The 24646-nt window shown below is 32.5% G+C and overlaps 4 protein-coding genes across 4 annotated transcripts; 2 read left to right on the top strand and 2 right to left on the bottom strand.

Moving 5' to 3' along the window:
* Nucleotides 1-3923: 3923 nt before the first annotated feature.
* LOC125835889 (uncharacterized) lies at nucleotides 3924-4775 on the bottom strand. The gene has a single exon (XM_049514986.1). It carries the CDS (start codon nucleotides 4755-4757, stop codon nucleotides 3924-3926), a length of 834 nt encoding a protein of 277 aa, XP_049370943.1. The 5' UTR covers nucleotides 4758-4775.
* Nucleotides 4776-9851: 5076 nt separating this feature from the next.
* On the top strand, nucleotides 9852-10388 carry LOC125835703 (uncharacterized). Its single transcript, XM_049514810.1, has one exon. The coding sequence runs from the start codon at nucleotides 9852-9854 to the stop codon at nucleotides 10386-10388; it is 537 nt and encodes a 178-aa protein (XP_049370767.1).
* A 2090-nt stretch (nucleotides 10389-12478) lies between these two features.
* Nucleotides 12479-13015, top strand: LOC125835702 (uncharacterized). The gene has a single exon (XM_049514809.1). It carries the CDS (start codon nucleotides 12479-12481, stop codon nucleotides 13013-13015), a length of 537 nt encoding a protein of 178 aa, XP_049370766.1.
* Nucleotides 13016-21133: 8118 nt separating this feature from the next.
* LOC125835701 (uncharacterized) lies at nucleotides 21134-21730 on the bottom strand. The gene has a single exon (XM_049514807.1). It carries the CDS (start codon nucleotides 21728-21730, stop codon nucleotides 21134-21136), a length of 597 nt encoding a protein of 198 aa, XP_049370764.1.
* Between the last annotated feature and the right edge of the window lie 2916 nt (nucleotides 21731-24646).

Below are 24646 nucleotides of genomic sequence, written 5' to 3'. Positions count from 1 at the left end.
TTCAACAATTAATACTTTGTCCACAATTATATTACTTGTCCTAAAAACTAATCCGTTGACCAACAACTGAACACAACTGTCAAACAACTGCAGTAGTTGTTGGGACAACTTCTATAATCGTCCGATAGCTACAGACTGTTGTTAGACAATTTCTATATCTGACAGAGATGTTTATTTATTTCTACAAACAACTTCAGCAGTTGTCTAGACAACTACGAAAGTTGTTGGCTGAAATAATCAAATTAGATTTAATAAACCTAGCTGAAGAATGGACACAAAGTAATTTTTATACTTATCAATAATTCTCTTTTGAGTTAATTTCAAGATAAAACGGAACCAATGCAATGCAAAAAGTTCAAAAAATTTTGGTATCCATTTTCACAAAATTTTCTTGATAGATCTTCTCATAAACCACATATATGCTTACAAATTAAGAATGATGAAGATGAAGAAAAAGAAGAAGAAGAAGGGAATTGAGAAGCATACTTCAGCCTCGTTGAAGATTTGGTAGTTGTCCTTCAAGCTCGTGTTGAAGACGCTGCAGGTGAGAAAAATTTCTTCTCATATATTTTAGTGAAATTTTAGGTATTTTGAGGTAAAAAATATAGGGTAAAAGTGTAAAAGTTAAAAGTTTGGGGCTGTTGAGGAAAGATTTTTTAATTTCATTAATGTTAATTATATATTTGTCACTTCTACCTAATATTTAAAAGTTGGAGGACTCCTACCTAATTAACAAACTACTTTGTCACTTTTAATACGCTATCCCACTAAAGAGTATCCTTCTGGTTATGGCAGCCGAGGTCTTGCCTCTTTTATTTTGGGGCCACCTCTCAATTGATTTTGCCACTTTTATATAACATCACCTAAAAAATAAAAATCTATTTAGTTAAGGTGATAATTTACTTGGAAGTAAAAAAATTTAAATCCAAAATTACACTAAGAAATTTTTCATAAATTGAGGGATATTTATGATGTATATTCACACATCAACATAATAGACAATATATATATACACATATATATATATATATAATATTTTAATTATATTTTGTTAGTGAATTAGAAAAATAAAATTTTATATAGGCTTTCATTTTTACAAGTTGAGTTTCAATTCAATTCTAGATCGAATTCAAACTTATGAGTTTGTCCCGTCTTTTATTAGTTATCTTTATAAAGAGAAAGTTAATTTCTGAACTTCCTTCATATCATATCGAAGCAACTTAGAAAAAAGAACAAAATTTGATTCAATTTATTTTAATTGATTAGTTAACATGTTGGTTGATCATATTCAGAAATATAGACAAAAATTTATTGACTTGTCAAATTATCTATCAAGTCACAAAAAAAATTTAATAACATATAAAAACAATTTTCCTATCCATAAAGTTTACAATATTTACTACCCATAAGCAAGAACTATCTGACCATAGTTGTTGGTGATAACTTATCTTATAAAATAAAGATAAGGGTTGTATAGATCTTATTCTTCTAAATCCAACTATGTATAGTTGTAAGAAATGTTTGAGAAGTAGCGAAGTGGTAATGTTGAATGGACACGTGCTATTTTAATGGATAGACAAAATGAAAATTTCGAACGAGTTTGAGATTGAGATATAGTTATAATAATGCAACCTATATCATAATATTGGATCCGTCCAATAATAAGACCTCCCCAAGACAATGAGGGTGGACTTATGTTTTACTCCATCCATTTCATATTACTTGACATTCATACTAAAAATAGTCATTTCAATTTGCTTGTTCAATTTATATAATCATTAGAATTATGTTATATTTTTCTCAATTTATCCGTATTATTAAATAGCTACATAAAATAGTAATAGTCAAATTTAGAGTTTCAAATTATCATTAATAAAGTTAGTTTAGTAAAATTCACATTTAATTTTAAAAAAATCCACAAGCTTTACCTTCAATTATTTGGGCGTTTCTTGTAATTAAGCTCATACATTGTACTGAGTGTACGTTTTGAACATTTGGATACTGATTAGTTTTAACTTGATTATAACATTTGGATTATTATAGCTACATAAAGTAATTGTAATAGTCAAATTTAAAGTTTCAAAACATTATTAATAAAGTTAGTTTTGTAAAATAAACCTTTAATTAAATATTTCTTAAAGGGTGTGTCAAGTCAACATGAGTCAAGTAATATAAAACAGAAGAAGTACTATCGAAACTTATAAAAACCCTTGAGATGCTAACGTTTAATTGGACCACTAATCATATATTTGATTAACTTCCCACATAATATATCGGTTATACAAAAATTAAACCTCTCATGTATTTCATTAATTTCCCACATAATATTAACTCTTCACCTTCCTATCATAAATCCCTATAGCACTATATAATCCCACACGTCCTCCATAGTTTTTCTTATACAATTAATCACACAAATCCCACTATTTTTTTTGCTAATTAACAACATGATGAATAGTACTCTAATGATCTTCAAAATTGTACTATTACTTACCCTAGTTTCATGGATTAATATTCTTCAAGCTCGACCTTTAACCACATTTAGTAGTATTGGTCATACTACTACACTTATGACACGTTTAAAATTACAAAATGAAGAAGAAGACTCATCGGAATGTTGGGATTCATTATTCGAGCTCCAAGCATGTACGGGGGAAATCGTGCTTTTCTTCGTTAATGGTGAAACCTATCTAGGTCAAAATTGTTGTGGTGCTATAAGAATTATTGAACGTCAATGTTGGCCATCTATGCTTAGTTCTCTTGGTTTTACTTCTGAAGAAGGTGATATTTTACATGGATATTGTGATGCTAGTGAGTCTCCTTCAACTCCTAATTTGGCTCCATAAGTAGATTAATTAATTTTAATGTTGCAAAAATAAAAAGGGTTTTTTAAAGTTGTTATGTAACACGAATATTATGGAAGAATATATTAAACTTTGACATATATGTTTGATGCTTTGAGTTTATAGTGCACAATTTCCTTATGATCTGGTCATGGTATAATTTATAGAGTAAAATTATTTAATCCCTTGATCTGTGTCGTGTTTCTCTTTTACATTTTCTTTCGGATAACATTATTTAGAATGGGTATTTGACAAGTTTATCCCCATTTATATTTTAAGAACAGTTACTACTAAAAATAAAATATAAAAAACAAGTAAGTTTGTTGTGCATTTATAAAATGATAAATAATTTTAGACACACTATTTTTAAATATCACGATAAATAATTTGAGACAGAAAAATACTTATTTTATGACAAGTTTATGTGACGACTTGCCAAGTTGCCATAAAGGTTAAAGAAAAAAAAATAGGACTCTTGATTTTTTTGATTTCAAAATAATTTATGACCATTTGTGTGACTATAATAAATAAATTCATAAAGCTTAAAAGGAGATTTTAGAAAGATGATTTTATTTTTCATGGAGGGAACTAAAAAAGAAAGTATATCACATAAATTGAAATAATATCACACTACAATTTATCCAATTTTCTTATCCGAGTTCTATATTCCTCCGTTTCATTTTATGTTTCTTAACGTGATTATACACACTAAAAAAAGATTTTTAAATTGTGTAACTTAAATGAAAAACATGTCATATAATGTATTAACGTGTTTTTAAAATTTTGTGATAAGTTGAAATTAAAGAATTATTTATTAATATTAATGCTTAAAAAAGTATGGTGGAAAATTATATGAAACAACAAAAATAAAGTGAAAGAATAGAGTAATTTCTCATCTCCAAAATGGAAATTTACAGAACAATTATTTTTCATTTTCATTGATATTTCACAATTTGTGAATATATTCACGTAAAAGAGAAAATACAATTTCTGACTATTTTCTATTTCTGTTCAATATTGAAATTCCTCGGAAAAAGACAATTTTACCCCAGAAGAAACTTGAGATTTATAGTAATGCCCCTAGAAATCATCTTCTCCGCCATTACGCCGGACATTGTAATTACTCTTCCAAATCCGGCGATACTGCAGTTTCCGATGCTTCCTCATTACTCTAGAAAACCCCCCATTCTTCACCGCCGACGCAGAATGCCGGCCAGATTTATGAGCGAAGGGCTCCACTTTCTCCGGTGCAAAAAACCCTTTTCCCATCTGGCTCAGAGTGTCCTCATACATGTTAAATCCAGTCAGAAGAATCCCATCTAACCCATGAACAACAAATCTCGACCCGACAAAAAGATTCGGATCCGAAACCCGAACCCCATCAATAGTGACAATATCGTCGTCGCCCCTACTCGTTTCCACCAAAATACTGTAATGGGGAAGAAGGGTATCGAGGTATGGAGAAGTAAGGTTGCGGAGTTCAGTGATTGTGAGTCGGCGAGAAGGGATGACGTGGGATCGGAGTGCCGCCACGTAAGCATCAGCATTGGAAGCCATATCGAGAGTATACAGGAAATGATCTCTCGGTGCGAAGATAGTGAATGATCCCGCCGCCACCGATGAAGAGTCGGCGAGTGTGGTGTGACCGGTGAGAATTTGGAATTGGATATCGGAGGTGTCGATTGCGTTGCTAAAAAGAGGGTAACCGCTGTACCTTAAGACACTCAGAAGGCTGTTCAGTTCATATGGGGAAATGGAGTATTTCGTGCGGGCGGTGTTTTTCGCCGGTTTTCTGGAGTGGACGGCGGTGGAGACGATATCAACGGTGGCGGTGGTATTGGTGGCGGAATCGACGGCGGCGGTGGAGACGGCGGTAATGGAGAGGATGAGAAAGAGAGTAAGGCGGTTAGCCATCGGAAAACGGTTTTTCAGTTTTGGAGGTTTTTCAAAATTGGAATGAGAAATTATAAAGTGTGGGAGTGTGTATTTGTAAACAATTTCTTGGGTGGATTGTGGCCGTCTGATTAGATTTAACAGAGTGGACTTAGTGGTAGTACTATATATGTTTGCCAAAATTAAGTCGAGCATCTATCGAAAACAATGTTTTTATTTTTTGATGGGATAATATTACGCTTTACTCTTTCAAGTCCCTAATCATAAAATTATACTGAGCATATTGTTATTTTGTACATAAATATATTTTTCTAACTTGGTTTCAACTGACTTTCAACTATGGGTGTAGACAAATAAATATTTAAACTTTTATAAAATTTAACAAGTAGAGACATGTATTCTATGTGGCATAATACATAAGACATCATGTATGACACAAATTGTCATGTTTGATGTCACATAAGACGAATATATATATCTATTTTGTCCAGTTTTATACAAATTTAAATTTTTACTTGTGCACATCCAAAATTAGAGAGTATAAATATTATAAGGTCAAGTTATAAAATATATTTATATATTATACCTTAAAAAAATATAACTATATAAATGGTGTTTATTCTAAAATGGAAAATAAGAAATTTTTTATGAGCAATATTGAATACGTACATATTGTTTGTACTCATTTGATTTACCCCACTTGGTATTCATATTGCTTTCATTTAAACTGGTCTCAAATCAATTTTTATTTTTTAAAAAAAAAAGTAATTTTAATATAATAGAGGTAAGTTACATATTAGATTGATTCATCAAAATAATTATATTCGCTAGTTAATTATATAAAATTATTGTTCATAATTCCAATGTCACACCCCAAATCCGAATGTGATGGCACGTGTCCATTTCCCACCGGACACGTCAGCCTAACCCAACCACAACGATAGAGAAGTAGAAATACGAAAATAAAGATAATAAATAAGCGGAAGACTTTAATTAAGACTCAACAATACCCAGAATTTGGTTGTCACATGTACAAACCTCTAAATACAGAATTCGAATAAAAAAAATACAAGTCTCAGAGTATAGTTCTCGAATAGAACAAAACTGAAAGTAAAGATAACTCAAGGGCACGTATGGAATGAACCGCTACCTCTCAAGTATGTCCCGAAGCTCAATCTGCTAAAGAAAATACTAAGCCGAATCTGAGAGAGAGCTGTCAACCTACACAATTGTGTAGAAGCAAGGGTGAGTACCGAAAACCACAGGTACTCGCAAGTAACTCTAAACTAAGCAAAACTAGTAGTTACAAACAACTCCTTTCAATCCCAACCGAACCACCGAAACTTCAATCTAGCAGCAAACCAACCAACCTATACTAAACAGATCATATTCAACAGCCAGAACCAACAATATATCCTCATCAACCTCAGATCAACAAATAAGAGCAAGTAGATCAAATTCCACATAAAAAAGGTAAACCTATACAATCCACACATCACAGACAAAGATAACGCAAATGCGATGCAAAATGCAATAATGATGTCATGTAGTCGTGATGCATGTCTGTCCTACGATACACATCTGTTGACGTAATCAGTCCGCACTGAATACTCAAATCAGAACCCATAGAGGCCACACATGGACCATGTATCACCGCCGGAACCAGATCCCATCGGCATCCAAATCGCTAGCCGGAGCTAGTCTCAACTGTGTCTCATATCCATCCATCCTCATATCAGTGTCTCAGAACTCATGCAACAGATAGTTCACACATGGGATGAATAATGAATATGCACATGTCATCAATCACAATCATATCACGATCACATCATAGTATTACACATCATCTGTCTCAATCACAACCATATCACGACCACATCATAGTATTACACATCACATGTCTCAATCATAACCATATCACAACCACATCATAATATTACACATCATCTGTCTCAATCACAACCATATCACGACCGCATCATAGTATTACACATCATCTGTCTCAACATCAATGTCTGTATCAATCATAGCCTACTCATGCTCTTCTATCCCCTCAATATCAGTTATCACATGACTTATTCAACAAATTCAAGTCACATATAACACATTTAGCTCGTTTTATTCCCCATCTTTCATTTACAACAATTTCAATCAACAAATAAAACCCATCATCAATCCCCATTACTCCCCAACACAATTAGGAAAGTAGTCATGCGTAGTCTAAGGGTTTTATAAAGTTTGGAAGCCACTTGCCTTAAAACGAACTCCAAAAGTTACTTGACTTGAGCCTTTCCTTTCCGAGTATAATCCGGATCACGATAATCTATTCAAACAATTATTCACAATCACAATTCGAGTCCAATGACACCAAAATCAAGAAATTTAGGGAAAAAGGGCAAAACGGTCCAAAAGTCTCATACCGGAAAACGATACCCAAATCTGGAAATTTTTATGTAAAATGATCCTTAAAGTATTTGGAAGCTAATGGTGAAAACCAATTTGAAAACGGAGTTGAAATCCATTCACAAACTCAATTTGAAAGAAAATTCACGTTCTTGAAGAAGCCTAAAATATTCGGATCCGAAACCCCGACTCGAAAATGAAATATCTCTTGAAAAACATCTTACCCATGCTTAGATAAGTTCAAATATGAAATTTCATCAAAAACGGAGTTAAGATCGACCTTGAAATTCTCAATTTATCAAACTTTAACTTTACCGGGAAAGTTCAAATTGTACGCGGTTAATATGATGAAAATAATCGATGAATCAATAATTTTATGTTTAAATCAGTTTACCCATAACATAAGGATCGTAAATATACCTTTTTCATCAAAAAGGGAGTCCAAATCGATAAAACCCCAATTTTTCCCAAGAGATTTACGGATAGGAAAAAAAACCAAATAAAGAAATTATGAGAAAATGTCGAATTGAAGATTGAATACTAACCCTCATATTAATTCAAGAAGAAACCCGTAAGAATCACTCCATTCCGATCTCTAGAACTCCCGATATGCTCAAAATACCAAATGAACACAATCTGAGATTTTTATAACAGTACATGGCTGTTATGCACCAGAAAAACAGCAGTTAATCTTTCACTAAAAAGGCCGTAATTTCCTCATACGATAGTGAAATGACCCGATTCTTTTTTGTAAATGTCTTAAATAATGATACGGACCTACTCATTCAATCGGAGCTCAATTTCATGCTCGTTTGCCCAGTCAAATATCATTTCTACTCGGTAAACAATTATTTCTTATTTACGATAAAAGTCCAATCTCGGGTTAGCGAAAATGCACCAAAATTTGCAGATAAGTCTTATAATTCATGCTCAAAATTTTAGAACCTTCGGAAAGATTTTTCGACCTTTAAAACTAATAATGAACCCTTTAGTTGCCACAATTTGCTGAAATAGTGTCAAAGCATCCAAGAAGCTTAAAAACTCACCCAAAACTCATTTGGCACTTCCGAACACAAACCAAATATGCTACTAGCTTGAAAATGACATTTCGGACTCAATGAAATCGTCGGAATTTGAATTCGAGGTCTCCTTGACCCGGTATCCGATAAGGCGTCAAGAAACTAACTTTATGCTCAAAAACTCGAAACGCACTCGGGGCCTCTAAAAATTCAACCAAGACTCATTCTAGACTTAGAATCACCCCCTGAATCCAACGGTGCCCTCGAAATTCCATTTCGAGCATCGGAACCTCGTTTGTTGACCAAAGTCAACTTTTGATCAAAATTTCACAATTTTAGCAACTTAGGACCTCAAATCTTCGTTTTAACTCCAAATTCGACTCCGTGAATCCTCATAGACCCATTTCGACATTCTAAAACTGCTGGAATCGACGAAAATCCGATTCAAGTCTCGAAACTCCAAATGACTCGAAATAACACTTTTAACCAAACTTTAACTCTTAAAAACTCAACTTTTCATCAATTTTCCTTCAAACCAAACTTCGAAAATACAACAATTAGGACTCGGGGCAACTATCGGGAGGGGTAAAATGATCATTTTTTGAAAATTTCCAAAAATGACCTTTAGGGTCATTACATCCAAACTCTAATGCAAGATACCATTCATTTAGAGATGATATTACTAGGAATAGTGTGTAAAAATGGACAGTAAACGGTAAAAAATATATTTAAAATATTCTAAACTATTGAATTTTATATTTGACCTTTTAGATATATGAGTTTTCTAATTAAACTATTATCAAATGTTTTTTGAAACTTACTTTAAATATTAGTCGTTCACTTTTTCAACCTAACAATGGTGCAAGTACAGAAAATGAACAAGTTGAGATGCTATTCGATAAAATATATGGTGATAGTTCAGATAAAAACTTTATACACATAAAACTAAAAATACAAATAAAAATATATTAAATGTATTTTTGACTATTGACTTAGAAAAAAAAAACAGATTTCAACTCTTGGTAAACCATTTTCTTGAAGGTCTCTTTGAAAATGGTTTGCTAGTGAACTCAAGTTCATAGCCCAAATTTTATGTCCCTTTGACTAGATTTATACATCAAATGATACCAATGAATTACATGTTTGACCAAATTCTGTGTCCCTTTGACTAGATTAAATATGTTTTGAAAATTTAAGTTGGACTATTATTAATTTATATAACTTTTAAGTGATAAAGATAATATTGGAAGAAAAATATCTTTTAATTTGCTAAAATGAATAGTTTATTTATAATAAAATCCAACTAAAATAGTATAGAGGGGATATACCTAAAATAAAAGTATATTTTTGGAAAAGAACTCAAAATAATTTTATTAATAATTATTATGCTTTTACTAAATTTGTTTCGCTACCATAAGGTAAATGGGTAATAAGGGAATGTACATATGAGGAAATAACTTAATTAGTTGGGAAGAAATATACCAAAATTTAACATTATTTTTATATATGATTGGAAGCTGAAGAAGGAAATACCATAACATTATTTCTATATATGTCATAGATACTTGAGGTAAATAACAAGGTAATAAACTTTATGTTTATTCCTATTTTGCTCCAATGTCATCCCTATATATAGGTATATTCACTTGCATCCACTTCAAAAATCAGAGTAACAATTATTGAAGAAATTAAAATGGCTTCTTTTTTTACTTCATATTTTCTTCCTTTAGTACTTGTTGCAAATATTTTCAACTTTCAAACCTCTTTATGTGACACTAGTGCAGACGAGGCATTGATAGCAGGTATATGTAGACAAGTACAAGATCCTCCATTTTGCTTAAACACTTTTAGACAAATTTTAGCTCATCCATATGTTCCTGAAGAAGTAACACGAGCTGCCATTGCTCAATCATTACAAAATGCTAATAACAACCGTGCTTTCATAGAGGCAGCTAAAGCAGCCGCAAAAGACAAAGAGACCCAAGACTTGTATGCTATTTGTGACAGCAGTTATGGATTGTTGATAACCGTTCTCCAAGATGCTGCCAAATCATTAGCTAACAAGGATTATAATGGCTTGGAAAATGACCTTTCAAAGTGTCCCAAATTTGTGAGTGATTGTCAGAATGTACTTGGTAGCAAGACAACGCCTGAAATGTTAGATAGAAGTAGGAAACAATTCGATCTTATAATAATGTCAAAAGCTGCTGAAGGCCTCATTAAGAAATAGGTAGTTTATATGATTGTTATAAATTAATTTGTCTTTCTTGAAAGTTAAGTAGTAGCTAATAAAGAGGAGATTGGTATTTTATTAAATCATTCTTATTTCTCGAGTGTCTTATTATATTATGTCTATGCTTATCATTTCGTTTTGAGTTTTGAAATATTTTTTCAGCCTACTTGTTAGATTTTTTTTTTCTCTAGTATCTTTTTATGATCGGAAAAGGATTAAAAATGTCCTTAACGTATTATAAATGACTAATAAATGCTCTCCTTTCACCTATTGGATCAAAAATGCCCTTTCATTCACCTATTTAGATAAAAAATGCTCTTAAATTAAATTTAAGCTTAAAATTACCATTTCTTTTACCAGAAGCTGACGTGGTATAAATTAATTTTGTAATTAAATATATAACATTATTTTTATTGATCCACATGTAATTAATTAGACCATAATTCATTATCCACTAACCCAAACCCATCTCAAAGACCCAACACTTCTTCATCTTCCTTTCCAATTCATCCAGCATTAAGGAATATTCTCAGCCATTTCATCTGAATTTTTTTGTGAAATTAAGAGCAATTTATTGGAGATTGGAGATAACTTTAAATCGGGTCTATCTTTATTTTCTTAAAACAATACTGTTTTAGAGATTTCCAAGTTAGCTTCTAATTTTTTTTAGTTTAGTGATGAGTTAAATGATCATGAAAATCGTGAAGATGAAAATGGAAATGACCATTATGATGATGATGAAGAGGAAATTGTGTTTATTCTAAAATGGAAATAAGAGATTTTTTATGAACAATATTGCTAAATATGTACATATTGTTTGTACTCATTTGATTTACTCCTCTTGATATTCATATTGGTTCATTTAAACGGGTCTCAAATGAAAAAAAAAATTAATTTTAAAATAAGTACTTTTAATATAATAGAGGTAAGTTACATATTAGACTGATCCATCAAAATAATTATATTCGCTAGTCAATTATATAAAATTATTGTTCATATTTCCAAACCCTAACGCAACACACCATCCATTTAAAGATGATATTACCAGGAATTATGTATAAAAATGGAGAGTAAACCGTCAAAAATACATTTAAAATATTCTAAATTTTTGAATTTTATAGTTGACCTTTTAGTTATATGAGTTTTCTAATTGAACTATTATCAAATATTTTCCGAAACATATTTCAAATATTAGTTGTTCACTTTCTCAACCTAACAATGATGCATGTATAAAAAGTGAACAAGTTGAGATGTCATTTGATAAAATATATGGTGATAGTTTAGGTAAAAAACTCATACACATGAAACTAAAAATATGGATAAAAATATATTAAATGTGTTTTTGACGATTGCCTCTGAAAAGAAAAAGAAAACAGATTTCAACTCTTGATAAGCCATTTTCTTGAAGGTCTCTTTGAAAATGGTTTGCTAGTGAACTCAAGTTCATAGCCCAAATTTTATGTGTCCCTTTGACTAGATTTATACATCAAATGATACCAGTGAATTACATGTTTGACCAAATTCTGTGTCCCTTTGACTGGATTAATTATGTTTTGAAAATTTAAGTTGGACTATTATTAATTTATATAACTATTAAGTGATAAAGATAATATTGGGAGAAAAATATCTTTTAATTTGCTAAAATGAATAGTAAAAAACAATAATTTATTTATAATAAAATCCAACTAAAATAGTATAGAGGGGATATACCTAAAATAAAAGTATATTTTTGGAAAAGAACTCAAAATAATTTTGTTAGTAATTATTATGCTTTTACTAAATTTGTTTCGCTACCATAAGGTAAATGGGTAATAAGGGAATGTACATATCAGGAAATAACTTGATTAGTTGGGAAGAAATATACCAAAATTTAACATTATTTCTATATATGATTGGAAGCTGAAGAAGGAAATACCATAACATTATTTCTATATATGTCATAGATACTTGAAGTAAATAACAAGGTAATAAACTTTATGTTTATTCCTATTTTGCTCCAATGTCATCCCTATATATATATATATATATATGTATATTCACTTGCATCCACTTCAAAAATCAAAGTAACAATTATTGAAGAAATTAAAATGGCTTCTTTTTTTACTTCATATTTTCTTCCTTTAGTACTTGTTGCAAACATTTTCAACTTTCAAACCTCCTTATGTGACACTAGTGCAGACAAGGCATTGATAGCAGGTATATGTAGACAAGTACAAGATCCTCCGTTTTGCTTAACCACTTTTAGACAAATTTTAGCTCATCCATATGTTCCTGAAGAAGTAACACGAGCTGCCATTGCTCAATCATTACAAAATGCTAATAACAACCGTGCTTTCATAGAGGCAGCTAAAACCGCCGCAAAAGACAAAGAGACCCAAGACTTGTATGCTATTTGTGACAGCAGTTATGGATTGTTGATAACCGTTCTCCAAGATGCTGCCCAATCATTAGCTAAGAAGGATTATAATGGCTTGGAAAATGACCTTTCAAAGTGTCCCAAATTTGTGAGTGATTGTCAGAATGTACTTGGTAGCAAGACAACGCCTGAAATGTTAGATAGAAGTAGAAAACAATTCGATCTTATAATAATGTCAAAAGCTGCTGAAGGCCTCATTAAGAAATAGGTAGTTTATATGATTGTTATAAATTAATTTGTCTTTCTTGAAAGTTAAGTATAGCTAATAAAGAGGAGATTGGTATTTTATCAAATCATTCTTATTTCTCAAGTGTCTTATTATATTATTTCTATGCTTATCTTTTCGTTTGAGCCTTGAGATATTCTTTCAGCCTACTTGTTAGAATTTTTTCCTCTTGTACCTTTTTATGTGCAGATCTTAGCAATCCAAAAATACATTCTAGTTGGCTGAAAATACAAATGACCAATCGATTTTTTTTTTTGACGATTTTTGCTTTATTTTTATCATATTAAACTGAATTTGATTTGTATATTTTGAATATCTTGGTATTCGATTAAAAACTGCCAAAGCACGATTTTGAGTCGTATAGCTCCAAAGTTTGGTTGGGGCATCTATTATAAATTTTACAAGAAAAATGAGTGAAAAAATATATTTGAGTATCAAAATAATAAATTTAAAAATTTTTTTTTTTTTAAAAAAAATAGAATTTTAAAATTGATTTTTTCACTCCCATCATCTCCAAAGGGTTCTGTAACAAAAAGTTAATCAACTCTTAATTACAAAATTATGAGGTATATCAGGCCACATATATACTCTTAACTTATTTACGAGATCTGTATATAGCAAGAAACAATGTATTTTTCATATGCTAGTTTCTATTAAAACTCATATACACCATTAAGATAAAGTCAATTTATCTTACTACGTTGATGTTGCATTTGCCTATAGAGGTTGTGAAAAACAGGGGTCTAATCTTGTTTAGCTTTATAATATTGCAATTGCTAATCAATAAAAGTTGTTTATTTACCCCAAAAAAATCAATTCATTGCTCACAAAAGGCATTATTTTCTTCCTCTACTAATTGTTTGCTTTTGTATAATGAGTAGTATTAATTTCATATTGTGGTGTTATTTTAAATATGAAACTTTTATTATGAGGTATTCAGTTTTAGCTCGTGAGATTTTTACTATGAAAGTTTTGATTCCCTCCCAAAGAAATTTCATAGACAGGCAAACTTCACTATCATAGGGTCAGTATAGAGCAACATGTACTGAGTAGATATCGTCGGCTGACTCAAAAGGAAAATGAAGAATAATACAAGTAGGGGTTAGTACAGAGCAACATGTACTGAGTCGATTCATCGGCCGACTCAAAATAGAAATTAATAGGCATACAGTAATAACATGAAATCAAATATAGCACGTAACAGGTGGCAAGCAACAAACAACATGAACAAGAGACAACAATAATGAAGCAAATACGTAATTAGTCAACAATATCAAGAGCACACATGAGGACTCTAGCCTCCACAACACGCTCTTTTGGGAAATGAGTTCATTGATATTGAGTACATTAAATTATTTTAATATGTTTTCCTTTATTGTTATAGTACCGAAATATGACACCGGATCCAATAATATTGTGCCGACTCGTGGCACCCGATCCAAATATATTGTAATGGCTCGTGACACCCGATCCAACAATATAGTTAATTCATCATTCTTTATTATCTCTTTTCACTTCCTTAACAATATTTCATCAAACCTTATTTATTCAAGGCATCATTTTAATAGAACAAGTTCAAGATTGTGGATTTCGCTGTCTTGGAATTACATACCAATCACAACAACACATGAATCATTCAAACCACAACAATTAAGTACATAGTAAATTTAACAGTATTATTCAATGACTATCAATCACTATTAAGAGTCTCTCTATCACATAAAATAAACCATAATCTACCTCCACCAAAGAGCCGAAGTCAAGCAAGCTAATTCTCCAATGCCTTTCCTTTCCTCAATATCTCAGAACGTTTTCAATCTATCAAGTATAATTCATAAGTATATGAGTCTATAGACACTTATATTACTGTATGTTTAGTCTAGACCCAAAAACTCACCCAAATCTACAATCAATTTCCTAAAGTTCAAGCCTAAGGATAAGTCCCAATACCTTCAATTATAGTAACTTTAATGATATTCAAATAATACCATACATTTATATGAAAGTTTAATACTTTCCAGTGATTCAAACATATCCAACATTCATCTAACCCTCTTAATATAAAAATAAAATTAGTATACATTCCCCCCATAATTCACTTTAGAGGAGGCATAGCTACCTGATGTGCGACGTTTTTTCCTAAACTAATTATTTATTAAAAGTGACTAGTCCCACTAACTTATTTTAATATATATGAGTCAAGTAAGAGGTTTTTTCCGCTCGAATTACCATTTGCTTTGTCACCACCAGATTTTCTATCGACCACTGCACATTTTCCTCTCTTAGCCCTTGAAGTCTTGGATACCAGAATTTTAAACCTCCAGTTTTGTTACAACGATTATGGTACATCCACCAATCATGACCTGCAAACTGGTCCGATCGTCTCAACGGATCTGGTTCTTCTAGATTATGTGCTTTAATCAAGTGCCTCATCATCCACCACTGAAGTATCAGGTTGCATCCCTGAAAGAAACGCTCTCCACTTTGACACTTGTCCAAAGCCCTATAAATGTCGGCCATAATCATGGGTGCCAAAGTGTAGTACCTAGTTGCTGACCCGTAGCCCAGCCCATAAAAGATAGCATGAGTGACCATTACTACACTCGGATGGATAGTATAGTTTGGTCCCTGGGAAAATATCATCGTCCCAAGCAGGCATATCGCAAAGGCAAGAGGACGTGTCTCCTTCCATTTCTCTTCTGAGACAAACTCTTCTTTGAACTTTTCATAGGCTCTTGCACGTCCGAATCGGTAATAAATCTTTCGAAGCGGAATGTTTGGCCCGGACAGCTTGTCCATCCAATCAGCTTTGACGAGTGACAATTTTTCTTTAATTTCAGCAAAATCCCATGTTTTTGGGAAAAGGAGATCTGTATCGGGTTGGAACCTCCTTTTGTTGCACATGCCAATACTTTCGTAACTTGCCAGGACTTCTTCAATAGTCGGCGTCATTTCCACTTCCTCGAACCGAAATACCATATTGTCGCTGTCCCAAAACTTTACCATTGTTCCAATTAAACCGGGCCAAGCCACCATTTCCATCAATGACTGGAGATTGCTTATGTGTCTTTGAACTTTTCTCTTGTCCCCGTTGTTCATGAACTTCCACCAAACTTAGAGATAAGGGTCAGGTATGGTCACCATTCGGGTTCTCAGAGGCTCATGTACTGGATTCATTCTACAAAAAAAAAATAGACAAAGGTAAATTTCCCCCGCCCCCATTACATAATTGATTTGTTTTAAAAATACATATACATCCTTCAATTAACACATAAATATGATTGTCTCTTTATTGGCAAGATGGGCCAAACAGACACAAGGTGGGCTTCTAATGGGCCCAACACGCCTTGGGTGTTGGGTCAACTTAGTTCAAAATGCGCTAAAAGTCGGGATTTGGTTTCGCTCTACGCTAGTTGACTAAGAGTGGCTTTTGAGAGACCAGGAACCCAAGTGGACAACTCAGGCTGGAATTCACGACAACCATTGGACGCATGACGAATCAATAAATTGCCGATCATTCCGAAAAAGGGTTGAGTATAAAAAAGTCCGGTTGCGATTCCGCAAAACTGTCCTTTAATATACTATACATAGAAGAGAATATGCCATGAAATGCAATGACAGTTATATCAATTTAAACACGTTGAGAGCAGATAAACAATTTAGCAATTAATACAATTAGTCAAACAAGTCAAATTTTATGATTAGAACTTAATTAAATCTCTAGCAGAGTCGCCATTTCTGTTTTATTTCAAAAGATATATAAAAGGAAAATGACTGAGTTTTTGAAAAATCGATTAAACTTATGGTTTAAGAGAAATCGAATTTCCAAAATGACAGAGTCGCCACTTAATTTTTACTAAAAAATCAAGAAAAAATTAAAGGTTTTCAAAAGATTTAAACAGATAAAATCAATTGAAAATAAAAGGGTTCGGAGTTCAATGTACATTCCGAGAAGGTGTTAGGCCCTCGAAATGCCCGCTAACTCGCTGTTGATCGGCGATTTGACCAAAATGATTTTGACTAATTTTGAAATTTTAGCTAAGTAAAAGAATTCATTTATTTTTACTTATTTTGAAAATTTAACTAAATAAGAGAACTTACTTATTTTAACTAATTTGAAATTTTGACTAAATAAAAGAACTTATTTATTTTAACTAATTTTTGAAATTTTAATTAAGTAAAAAAGCTCATTTATTTTAACTTATTTATTTATTACTACTACTATTTTTATCATTTTATTTATCTTAAGGGTGAATGAACTAAAGGGAAATTTTCTAAAGGGGGATAGTTTAAGTGACGAGACGAATAATAAAAAATAAAGCTAAGAACAAAAATATAAACATTTTAAATTGAATACATAAAAAAAAGAGTGAAATGGCTATCTTCGGGAATTTAACTAAGTTAAATCATAAAATAATCAAATGTTAGTCAAGTACAATAAAATAAATAAGAGCAAGGGAGAAAGTATTGAACGGCCCAAATTCCTCGAGTTTGTTGAACCTGTCCTATTCTAAAAAAATTTCCGACATGATTTTGGGCCCATTCGATCAAAATTCTGTTGTCGGGCCATTTTTTTGGACCTTTTTGGGCCCATTTTCGCTCCCAAACACCTGTATACAGCAAAGGTATATCGATGTATACATGCCATATTTTGATCCATTTTCGTGTATATCGAATTGTATACCGAGTGTATACAGTCTATATTAACCCCCTGCAACTTGCATTTCATTTTTAATCCCGTATTTGGTATTTTTTTGCCATGCATATCAGTGTACACTGCTGTAACAACAGGTACGCAGCCTGTTTTTCGGCTTTTCGGAACCTGAAAAATTTAATTTCCAGCCCTCATCTGTCTATAACCTGTTCGCCGATTTGCTGATCCGATACCGAAGTTGACTCGAGTAAAAAAAAGCAAATTTGGGCCTTTCCGGCCTCAATCGAAATGCAAAGAGGGATGGAGAAGTTCGTGAGGACTCAAGGTAGATTCACATACACATAAAATAGTTGTGTTAGCCAAGGAAATAAGACATAGAATCATAAATAAAAAATTGACACAAACAAATAAATCATGTTGGCATGCTTTACGGGACTCATATCAAAGAAGAGAACAAACCAATTTCACACCAATAGAAACTTGGAACAAAGCAAGAAAGGATTAAAAGAAAAGTAAATAAATAAAAATATATAAAAAAAATATATTGCAATGTTGCTGTAAAAAAAGGGAATTCTTGTTCGACAAATTGAGGAAAAGTATAACTTAAACGTTTTACTAAAAAAAAAGAAATAAGTTGTTAAGCTAATTAAATTACTGCTTCTGGCCACGATATAGCACACAAAGAAAAATTGAAACTCAAACATTATCCGCTAATATGAGAAAACACTTAAACTTTTAGGAATAAATTAGAGAACTCAAGTCTTGACACAGGAGGGAGACTTTAAAAATCATACAATGAAATATGATTCGAAGTAAAATTAATCTTCATGAAATTAAGCAGATCTGGACAACAGTAAATAAAAGACAGAATGCTCAAGTTTTCAGCTATGACTACATACAAACTAAGGAAAAGAACAAACGAGATGAGGAGGGAGAGACGTGAAAGAAAAAAAAAACAAAGAAGTGACAGCGTATCCTAATAATTAATGGACATACTTCTCAATTTTATTTCAGTTTAGGAAAAGAACAAACTAAAGCAAACATACTGCTCAAACAGGACACCCATATTCCAAGTGAACTCGAAATTGTCAGCACCAAGAAACGACATGTTATAAAAATCTAAAAACGACTTAAGAAAGAAGCTGAATCTTGCCCTTTTAACTTAGTGATAAAGAAGATACATTAACTATATCCCTAATCACTTAGTTCATTGGGCAATCTCACAATATAGGAAACAGAGATGCCGGCTCACATAAAAAATGGGACCAAAACAAAGTGAAGAGAATCCCAATAGTAGATGCTCAAATATGCAAGCAAATGAGAACCCATTCTTTAATCCGTCAGAAATCACTAGTCAAGTTTTAACCCAAATCACTTAAAGAAGAGATACGAGGTGTTGAACATGAGATTTGTACATCTACAGAAGCAAGGTTTCGAACTCACTATGACTTAAGCGAAAAAAACAGAGAAAAAAAGAAGATACTGAAGAGTATATGAAGACCAAATTGATTATGCAAGTAAGACGATCCAAGCAGGTTACTACGAGCTCTATGGAACTTACGAATCTACATTTTACCGTCGAAATCAAACAAGCAACACATTGGGAGACGAATGACAATGAGCAGGGATATATGTTACCTTTTAGAGTGCAGCAGAATCGAGACTAGACGAGCAGGGGAACGACAGCTTCAATACCACGACTAGATTCCAACGAGCTTTGCAAGCAGCGAGCACAAAAGCAAATCTCTTGTCGATTCTGGCCTGAATATGGCTACTGATTTTATATATGTATTCTTATATTTATATATATGTATTTTTTTTTCAACAACTAAAATCCCCTCCCCTTTCAGTAGTGAGTAAGAGGGAATATATAAGGGATTTTTTAGGGTTCTCCCATGGGGGGAAAACGGACAGAAATCGATAAGAAGAGGGCCAATTCAAAATTCGAAACTCTTCAAAACTTTCACGATTTGGGCGAGACACCTTTTTTCTTGCGATTTCAACCCATTTCGGAAGAGGAAAGGGGAGAAATCGCGTGCCTGTTGCCTGCTACTGCGCTACTAATGCGGACAGGGACGGGAAGGAGACGACAAAATTTGAAGTGCTCTATCTCTGTCCCTCGCTGCTGCGATGTTAATGCGGACAGGGACGGGAGGGAGACGACAAAATTTGAAGTGCTCTATCTCTGTCCCTCGCTGCTCCGTGTGTTTTGACGGAAAAATCGACGTCGTTTGGAGACGTTGAAGGCGATGCTTTACTGTTGGAATCGTGAGGCTTGGAAGCTGTTAGCATCTTGAGCATCTGAGTTCTTGAAGAAAAAAAAAGTGGGCCGGGTCGGGAAGTAATGGAATTGGGCTGAAGAAAATGGAAAAAGGGCTAGAGGAATATACTGGGTTCTTTTAGTATTTAGTATTGATATTGTATTGTTGGATCAACTATTTTGCTGAAATTAAGTCCCAAAGTTGGCCTGAAAGGGTTGAAATAATTTGTAAGGAAGGGATTAGATTTGTAATTTAGGACTTGGTCAAATGAGTTGCAAAATTAGCCAATTTAAATTACAAGTATGGCCAAACTTAGTTAATTGGGGCAAGTTCGGCTAATAATTAAAATAAGATGAATTAATATAATTAATTTATGAGCTTATCAATCTTAACGAAATATAATAATCGATTTAATTATAAACTACTTATCTCAAAAATATAAATTATTATATAACTAAACTAATTAACCAAATATTTAAGTAAAACTAAATATATTTTGAGACGATTTTCGAATGTTCCTAAACTTATACTCCCTCCGTTTCAAAAAGATTGACCTCCTTTCCTTTTTAGTCTGTTTCAAAATAAATGACTCATTTCCTTTTATGGCAACACCTAAATTTTATGATTCCAATAATACCCTTACCATCAATTTAAAAATTCACTAAGCATGGACCCAGTGATATAAAAACATGTCAGATTAATATTTTTTATTGGATGGAAAATACGGTAATCATTTAAAAGTACAACCAATTAAATTGTTAACTTTGCCACTTTTAACTTCTTCTTTCTATTTTATTCTTTCCTAATTTTTTGTCTTTTTCATTTTTTTTCTAGTGCAATACTTAGGATAGTACCAATTCATAATGTTTCAACAAAGAAATTTTCTTATTAACACCATCATAGGAATATTCAAGTGCATATCACTATTGAATTATCAAAAGGCTTAGTTGAGACCATCAAATTTAAAAACACTCATAATATGAATAATTTCTTTGTGTACATTAATCTCTTCAATTGAGAGATAAAATTACATTAATTTTAGATGTAGAAATTTACATAAAATAAGATAAAAAAGGCCAGCCATGTAGGAGCTTATACAAAAAAAAGATCATCTACATATATGATCTTATACCAAAAAAGAGGCCGCACCAACTCCTATTAGGATTGACATACATATATTTCATATCACACTTGAAGCAGAGCATTAGCTTCATTGACAATGTCAATATCACAAGAAAGTTGAATCGGAAGATTTCCTTCTCGTTCTAATCTTTCTTTCATCATGTGTGGCACTTTATAGTTGTTCCCTCCTTTAGCTTTCATCACTTCAATCATGCAAGCTTGCAAAGTTAGAAACACGTGATTGAGTCGCTCCCATTTCATTTCGTTAAAAGATGTTTCAACTGCATTTATCAACTCATCAATGGTTAAATGAGCCTTTTGATATTGAAGAGATTGAATGGCTCTAAAGAATCCAAGATCTAAAACATTTAAATTCGGGCTATTAGGAGGCTGAAAGCAAAGTCTGATATCAAATCCACCTTCTCGAGCAGCTTCGTTAAATTCCATATCATTTATATCAATATGAGGTCTTGCGTTATCTTGTTGGATGAAAATAAGAGTATTTGACTCTGAAATTGGCCATTTTAATCTAATTGCCTGAAGAATTTTTTCGATCAAGCAATCCCTTGTGATATCTTTCGTCACAGATAAAATAAGTTTTCTTTCCAAAGTTCCTGCAGCTCGATTTTTGCTATAACGCTTGGCTGCCTCCTTGACCATAAAAGGAAAGATCCCTATTTTTCCCGAGAACAATTAAACTCCATTTTGATCAAATCTAGGACGTGCAACAACAGCCATGAACATAACTTTGGTGATGAAGTTCTTACTTTTACATGATCTATATGGATTAGACTCTAGTTCTTCTGGAAGGAGATAGTACCGTTCACATTTCTTAGATAGAAGAAATCATTTTTCATCTATGTGAACATAATTGAACATATCTGAAAATTTTGGATTCGAATGAAGAGTATCCGAATCAAGCATTGATAAACAAAATTGAACCCTTCCCTTTTTATTATTCTCTGTCAGATGAGGCTTTATAGCATTTGTGTGCGCCCTTATAGCACCTTCTTTGATACGTCGAAAAAGAGTTGATGTTGACAGGTTGACCGCACATGCTAAAGATCGAATATTTGTTCGACAATAAAGAGGAATTTCTTTTATTCGATTAAAATTGATTTGAATTAGTTTTCTCCCAACTGTACCAACAAGTCTCGGTGAAAGATTTAATGTAGTTCCATTATCAAGAGATAATCTTGTTTGTCTCCAATGTAACACTTCAGAAATTTTTTGAACTAAGATCCGAACCTTTCTTCGTAGTGAGTGAGATTTTTGCAAGGAATTAAAAAAAAATTCTTAAGTGTTAAGGTCACTAGATGTAGCACCTTGAGTTCCAAAAAGAATTAAATCTGAAATTTTACAAGTTAAGCTAAGTATGAGTTTTGGGTTGACTTCAAACGACCATAACTTATAGCTCAGGATGACTTAGGTGTACTACCAGATATCGTAGGAGAGATCTTTGAATTATCTTTCCAACACCGCTGAGTTTGCTAAGTTTCGAGGTCAGATGAGTGAGATATGACCTTTTGAAAATAGGCTGTCCAGTTAAGGAAAGTTAGCCGAAAATAAAGAGGGGTATTTTGGTCTTTTCCTTACCCAACCAGATTTAATTCGTTTTTAGTAATATTTTAAGGGTCTAATCCTATTAGGTTCAGTTTTATAATCCTAAAATACACGTAGGGTTTTAGTTGAGAATTCAAGAAGAGAAAAGAAGAAGAGAAAAGAGGAGAAAAGAGAAAGGATGAAAGCGTTCGTCGAGATTCTTGCATCTTGTTGCGGATTTTCGCCATGGGTTTAATCCCTAAGAGGTATGTAAGCTTTCATAGTATTGGGTTCTTTCACCCACACGCCAATCATGATTTATTCAGCGTAATTTCGTTCTTGAAATTTGTGGATTTAAGTTCTTGATGAGTTCTTAATAAGTGTTCTTGAAGTTTATTAAGTTTTGAAATAAGATTCTGCTTAGGTCAACTTTAAATGACCATATCTCTTAGAATATTAAGAGTTACGTGAGCCATAACTTATCCAATTAAAGGTAATTGAATCTACTTTCCAACCCCACCAATTTCACGTCAATCCAATATCTGAGTAAAAAGTTATGACTATTTTAGTAACCTATACAGTGCTGTTACGAATTAGCCGACGGGAAAATATTGAAAATAATCGGTTTTTGTCTTTTTACCTCCAAGAAAACCATCAACGAATTTCTTGACTAATAAAAAGCTCAAAACAATAAGATTTTCATCTTCACTCATGAAAATCATAATTTTTGGCTATAGAGATTTTAAGAAACTAACTCGAGAATCTCAAGAAAGGTCTTCTTGATTGTTTACCTTCAAGCTAGGGTTTCAAAGCTGCTAATCAAGTTCTTCTTCAAGATTCTTCAAGATTCTTAAAGATTCTTCAAGATTCTTCAAGAATCTTGTTCTTCTAGGTATGTAAGGCTATCATAGTGTTGGACTAGTTCGTCCTCACACCATACATCTACTTTCAGATCAGTAAAAGAGTAATCTAGGAAACTTTCCCTAGATTTGAGTATTCTTGAGATAAGTTGATTTTGAGTTCTTGAATTCACGTTTCTTTTAAAAGTTATATTCCTAATTATCGAATAGCTATATTGTTATTGAGATCCTTCATATCATGAATCATAACTCTTGAATTGATAATTCATAATTCAAATTCAAGAGAGAGTTAAGAGTAGAGTTCAAGAAAGCCTTTGAGTTCAATTGTGAATCCTTTGAGATCAATTATCGATTTGAACTAAGTTTTGAGGAAGTAAGTCAGAGAATGAGAAGAGTCAAATACATGAGTTTCATAATGTTATGTAGACCTACGAGTCAAGTCGTTCATGCCCATAAATTCCGCATGACCTCCAGAAGTTGAGTATCTTTGAGAGGAGTAGTATCTTCAAGTTCTAAGTCTTGAGTATTGAGTTCCTAATACCCTTTGAGATTATATTTCTAAGCATGGGACTATTACATGTTACCCATAAAGTCTTTGAGTTGAATTGTTCATGCCCATAATTCCGCATGAATCTTATAAGTCGAACAGTCTTGAGATGAGAGGTATTTTTGAGTCATTGAGTTGAGTTGTTCATGCTCATAATTCCGCATGAACTCTGAGTTGAGCATTCTTTAAATGAGTAGTATCATTGAAGTTCTTGAGTTCCAAGTATTTGAGTTCTATCTATGGTTATTGAAAATCTTGCATTGAGTAGTTCATGTCCATAATTCGGTATGAACCATATTTTAAGAAGTCTTTTACAAACGTTTTAACTTTGTTTTAAGACTTAAGTTTTGAGTTCAGTAAAGAGTAAAGAGTAAAGTTTGAAGTCTTTTTCTTCAAAAGTATATGGGGACTAAGTATTCCCAAAGAGTTTATAAATGTTTTCACATTTAAATAAGAACGGAAACTGAGATTTCCAAAGGGCTTTCGGGCTAGTTTTCAGAAAAGAGTAATAGCTTTCTAAATGAAGCAAGCAGGGAAACTGAGATTTCCAAGATAGCCTTTGAGCTAAGTTTTTGAGCAATTATCTCAAATCAGCAGAAAAAAAGTATGTTTTTAAAACATAAGAGC

Source organism: Solanum verrucosum, unplaced genomic scaffold (genome assembly GCF_900185275.1).
Source record: "Solanum verrucosum unplaced genomic scaffold, falcon-dt-bn FXZP01000128.1, whole genome shotgun sequence".
NCBI classification, from domain to species: domain Eukaryota; kingdom Viridiplantae; phylum Streptophyta; class Magnoliopsida; order Solanales; family Solanaceae; genus Solanum; species Solanum verrucosum.
The sequence above is the reverse complement of the archived record's forward strand: the minus strand, read 5'-3'. Positions and strand labels throughout refer to the sequence as shown.

Bases quoted from the DNA above. Each gene is read 5' to 3' on its own strand.
- LOC125835889 (XM_049514986.1), bottom strand. From the start codon at position 4,757: ATGGCTAACCGCCTTACTCTCTTTCTCATCCTCTCCATTACCGCCGTC.
- LOC125835703 (XM_049514810.1), top strand. From the start codon at position 9,852: ATGGCTTCTTTTTTTACTTCATATTTTCTTCCTTTAGTACTTGTTGCA.
- LOC125835702 (XM_049514809.1), top strand. From the start codon at position 12,479: ATGGCTTCTTTTTTTACTTCATATTTTCTTCCTTTAGTACTTGTTGCA.
- LOC125835701 (XM_049514807.1), bottom strand. From the start codon at position 21,730: ATGGTCAAGGAGGCAGCCAAGCGTTATAGCAAAAATCGAGCTGCAGGA.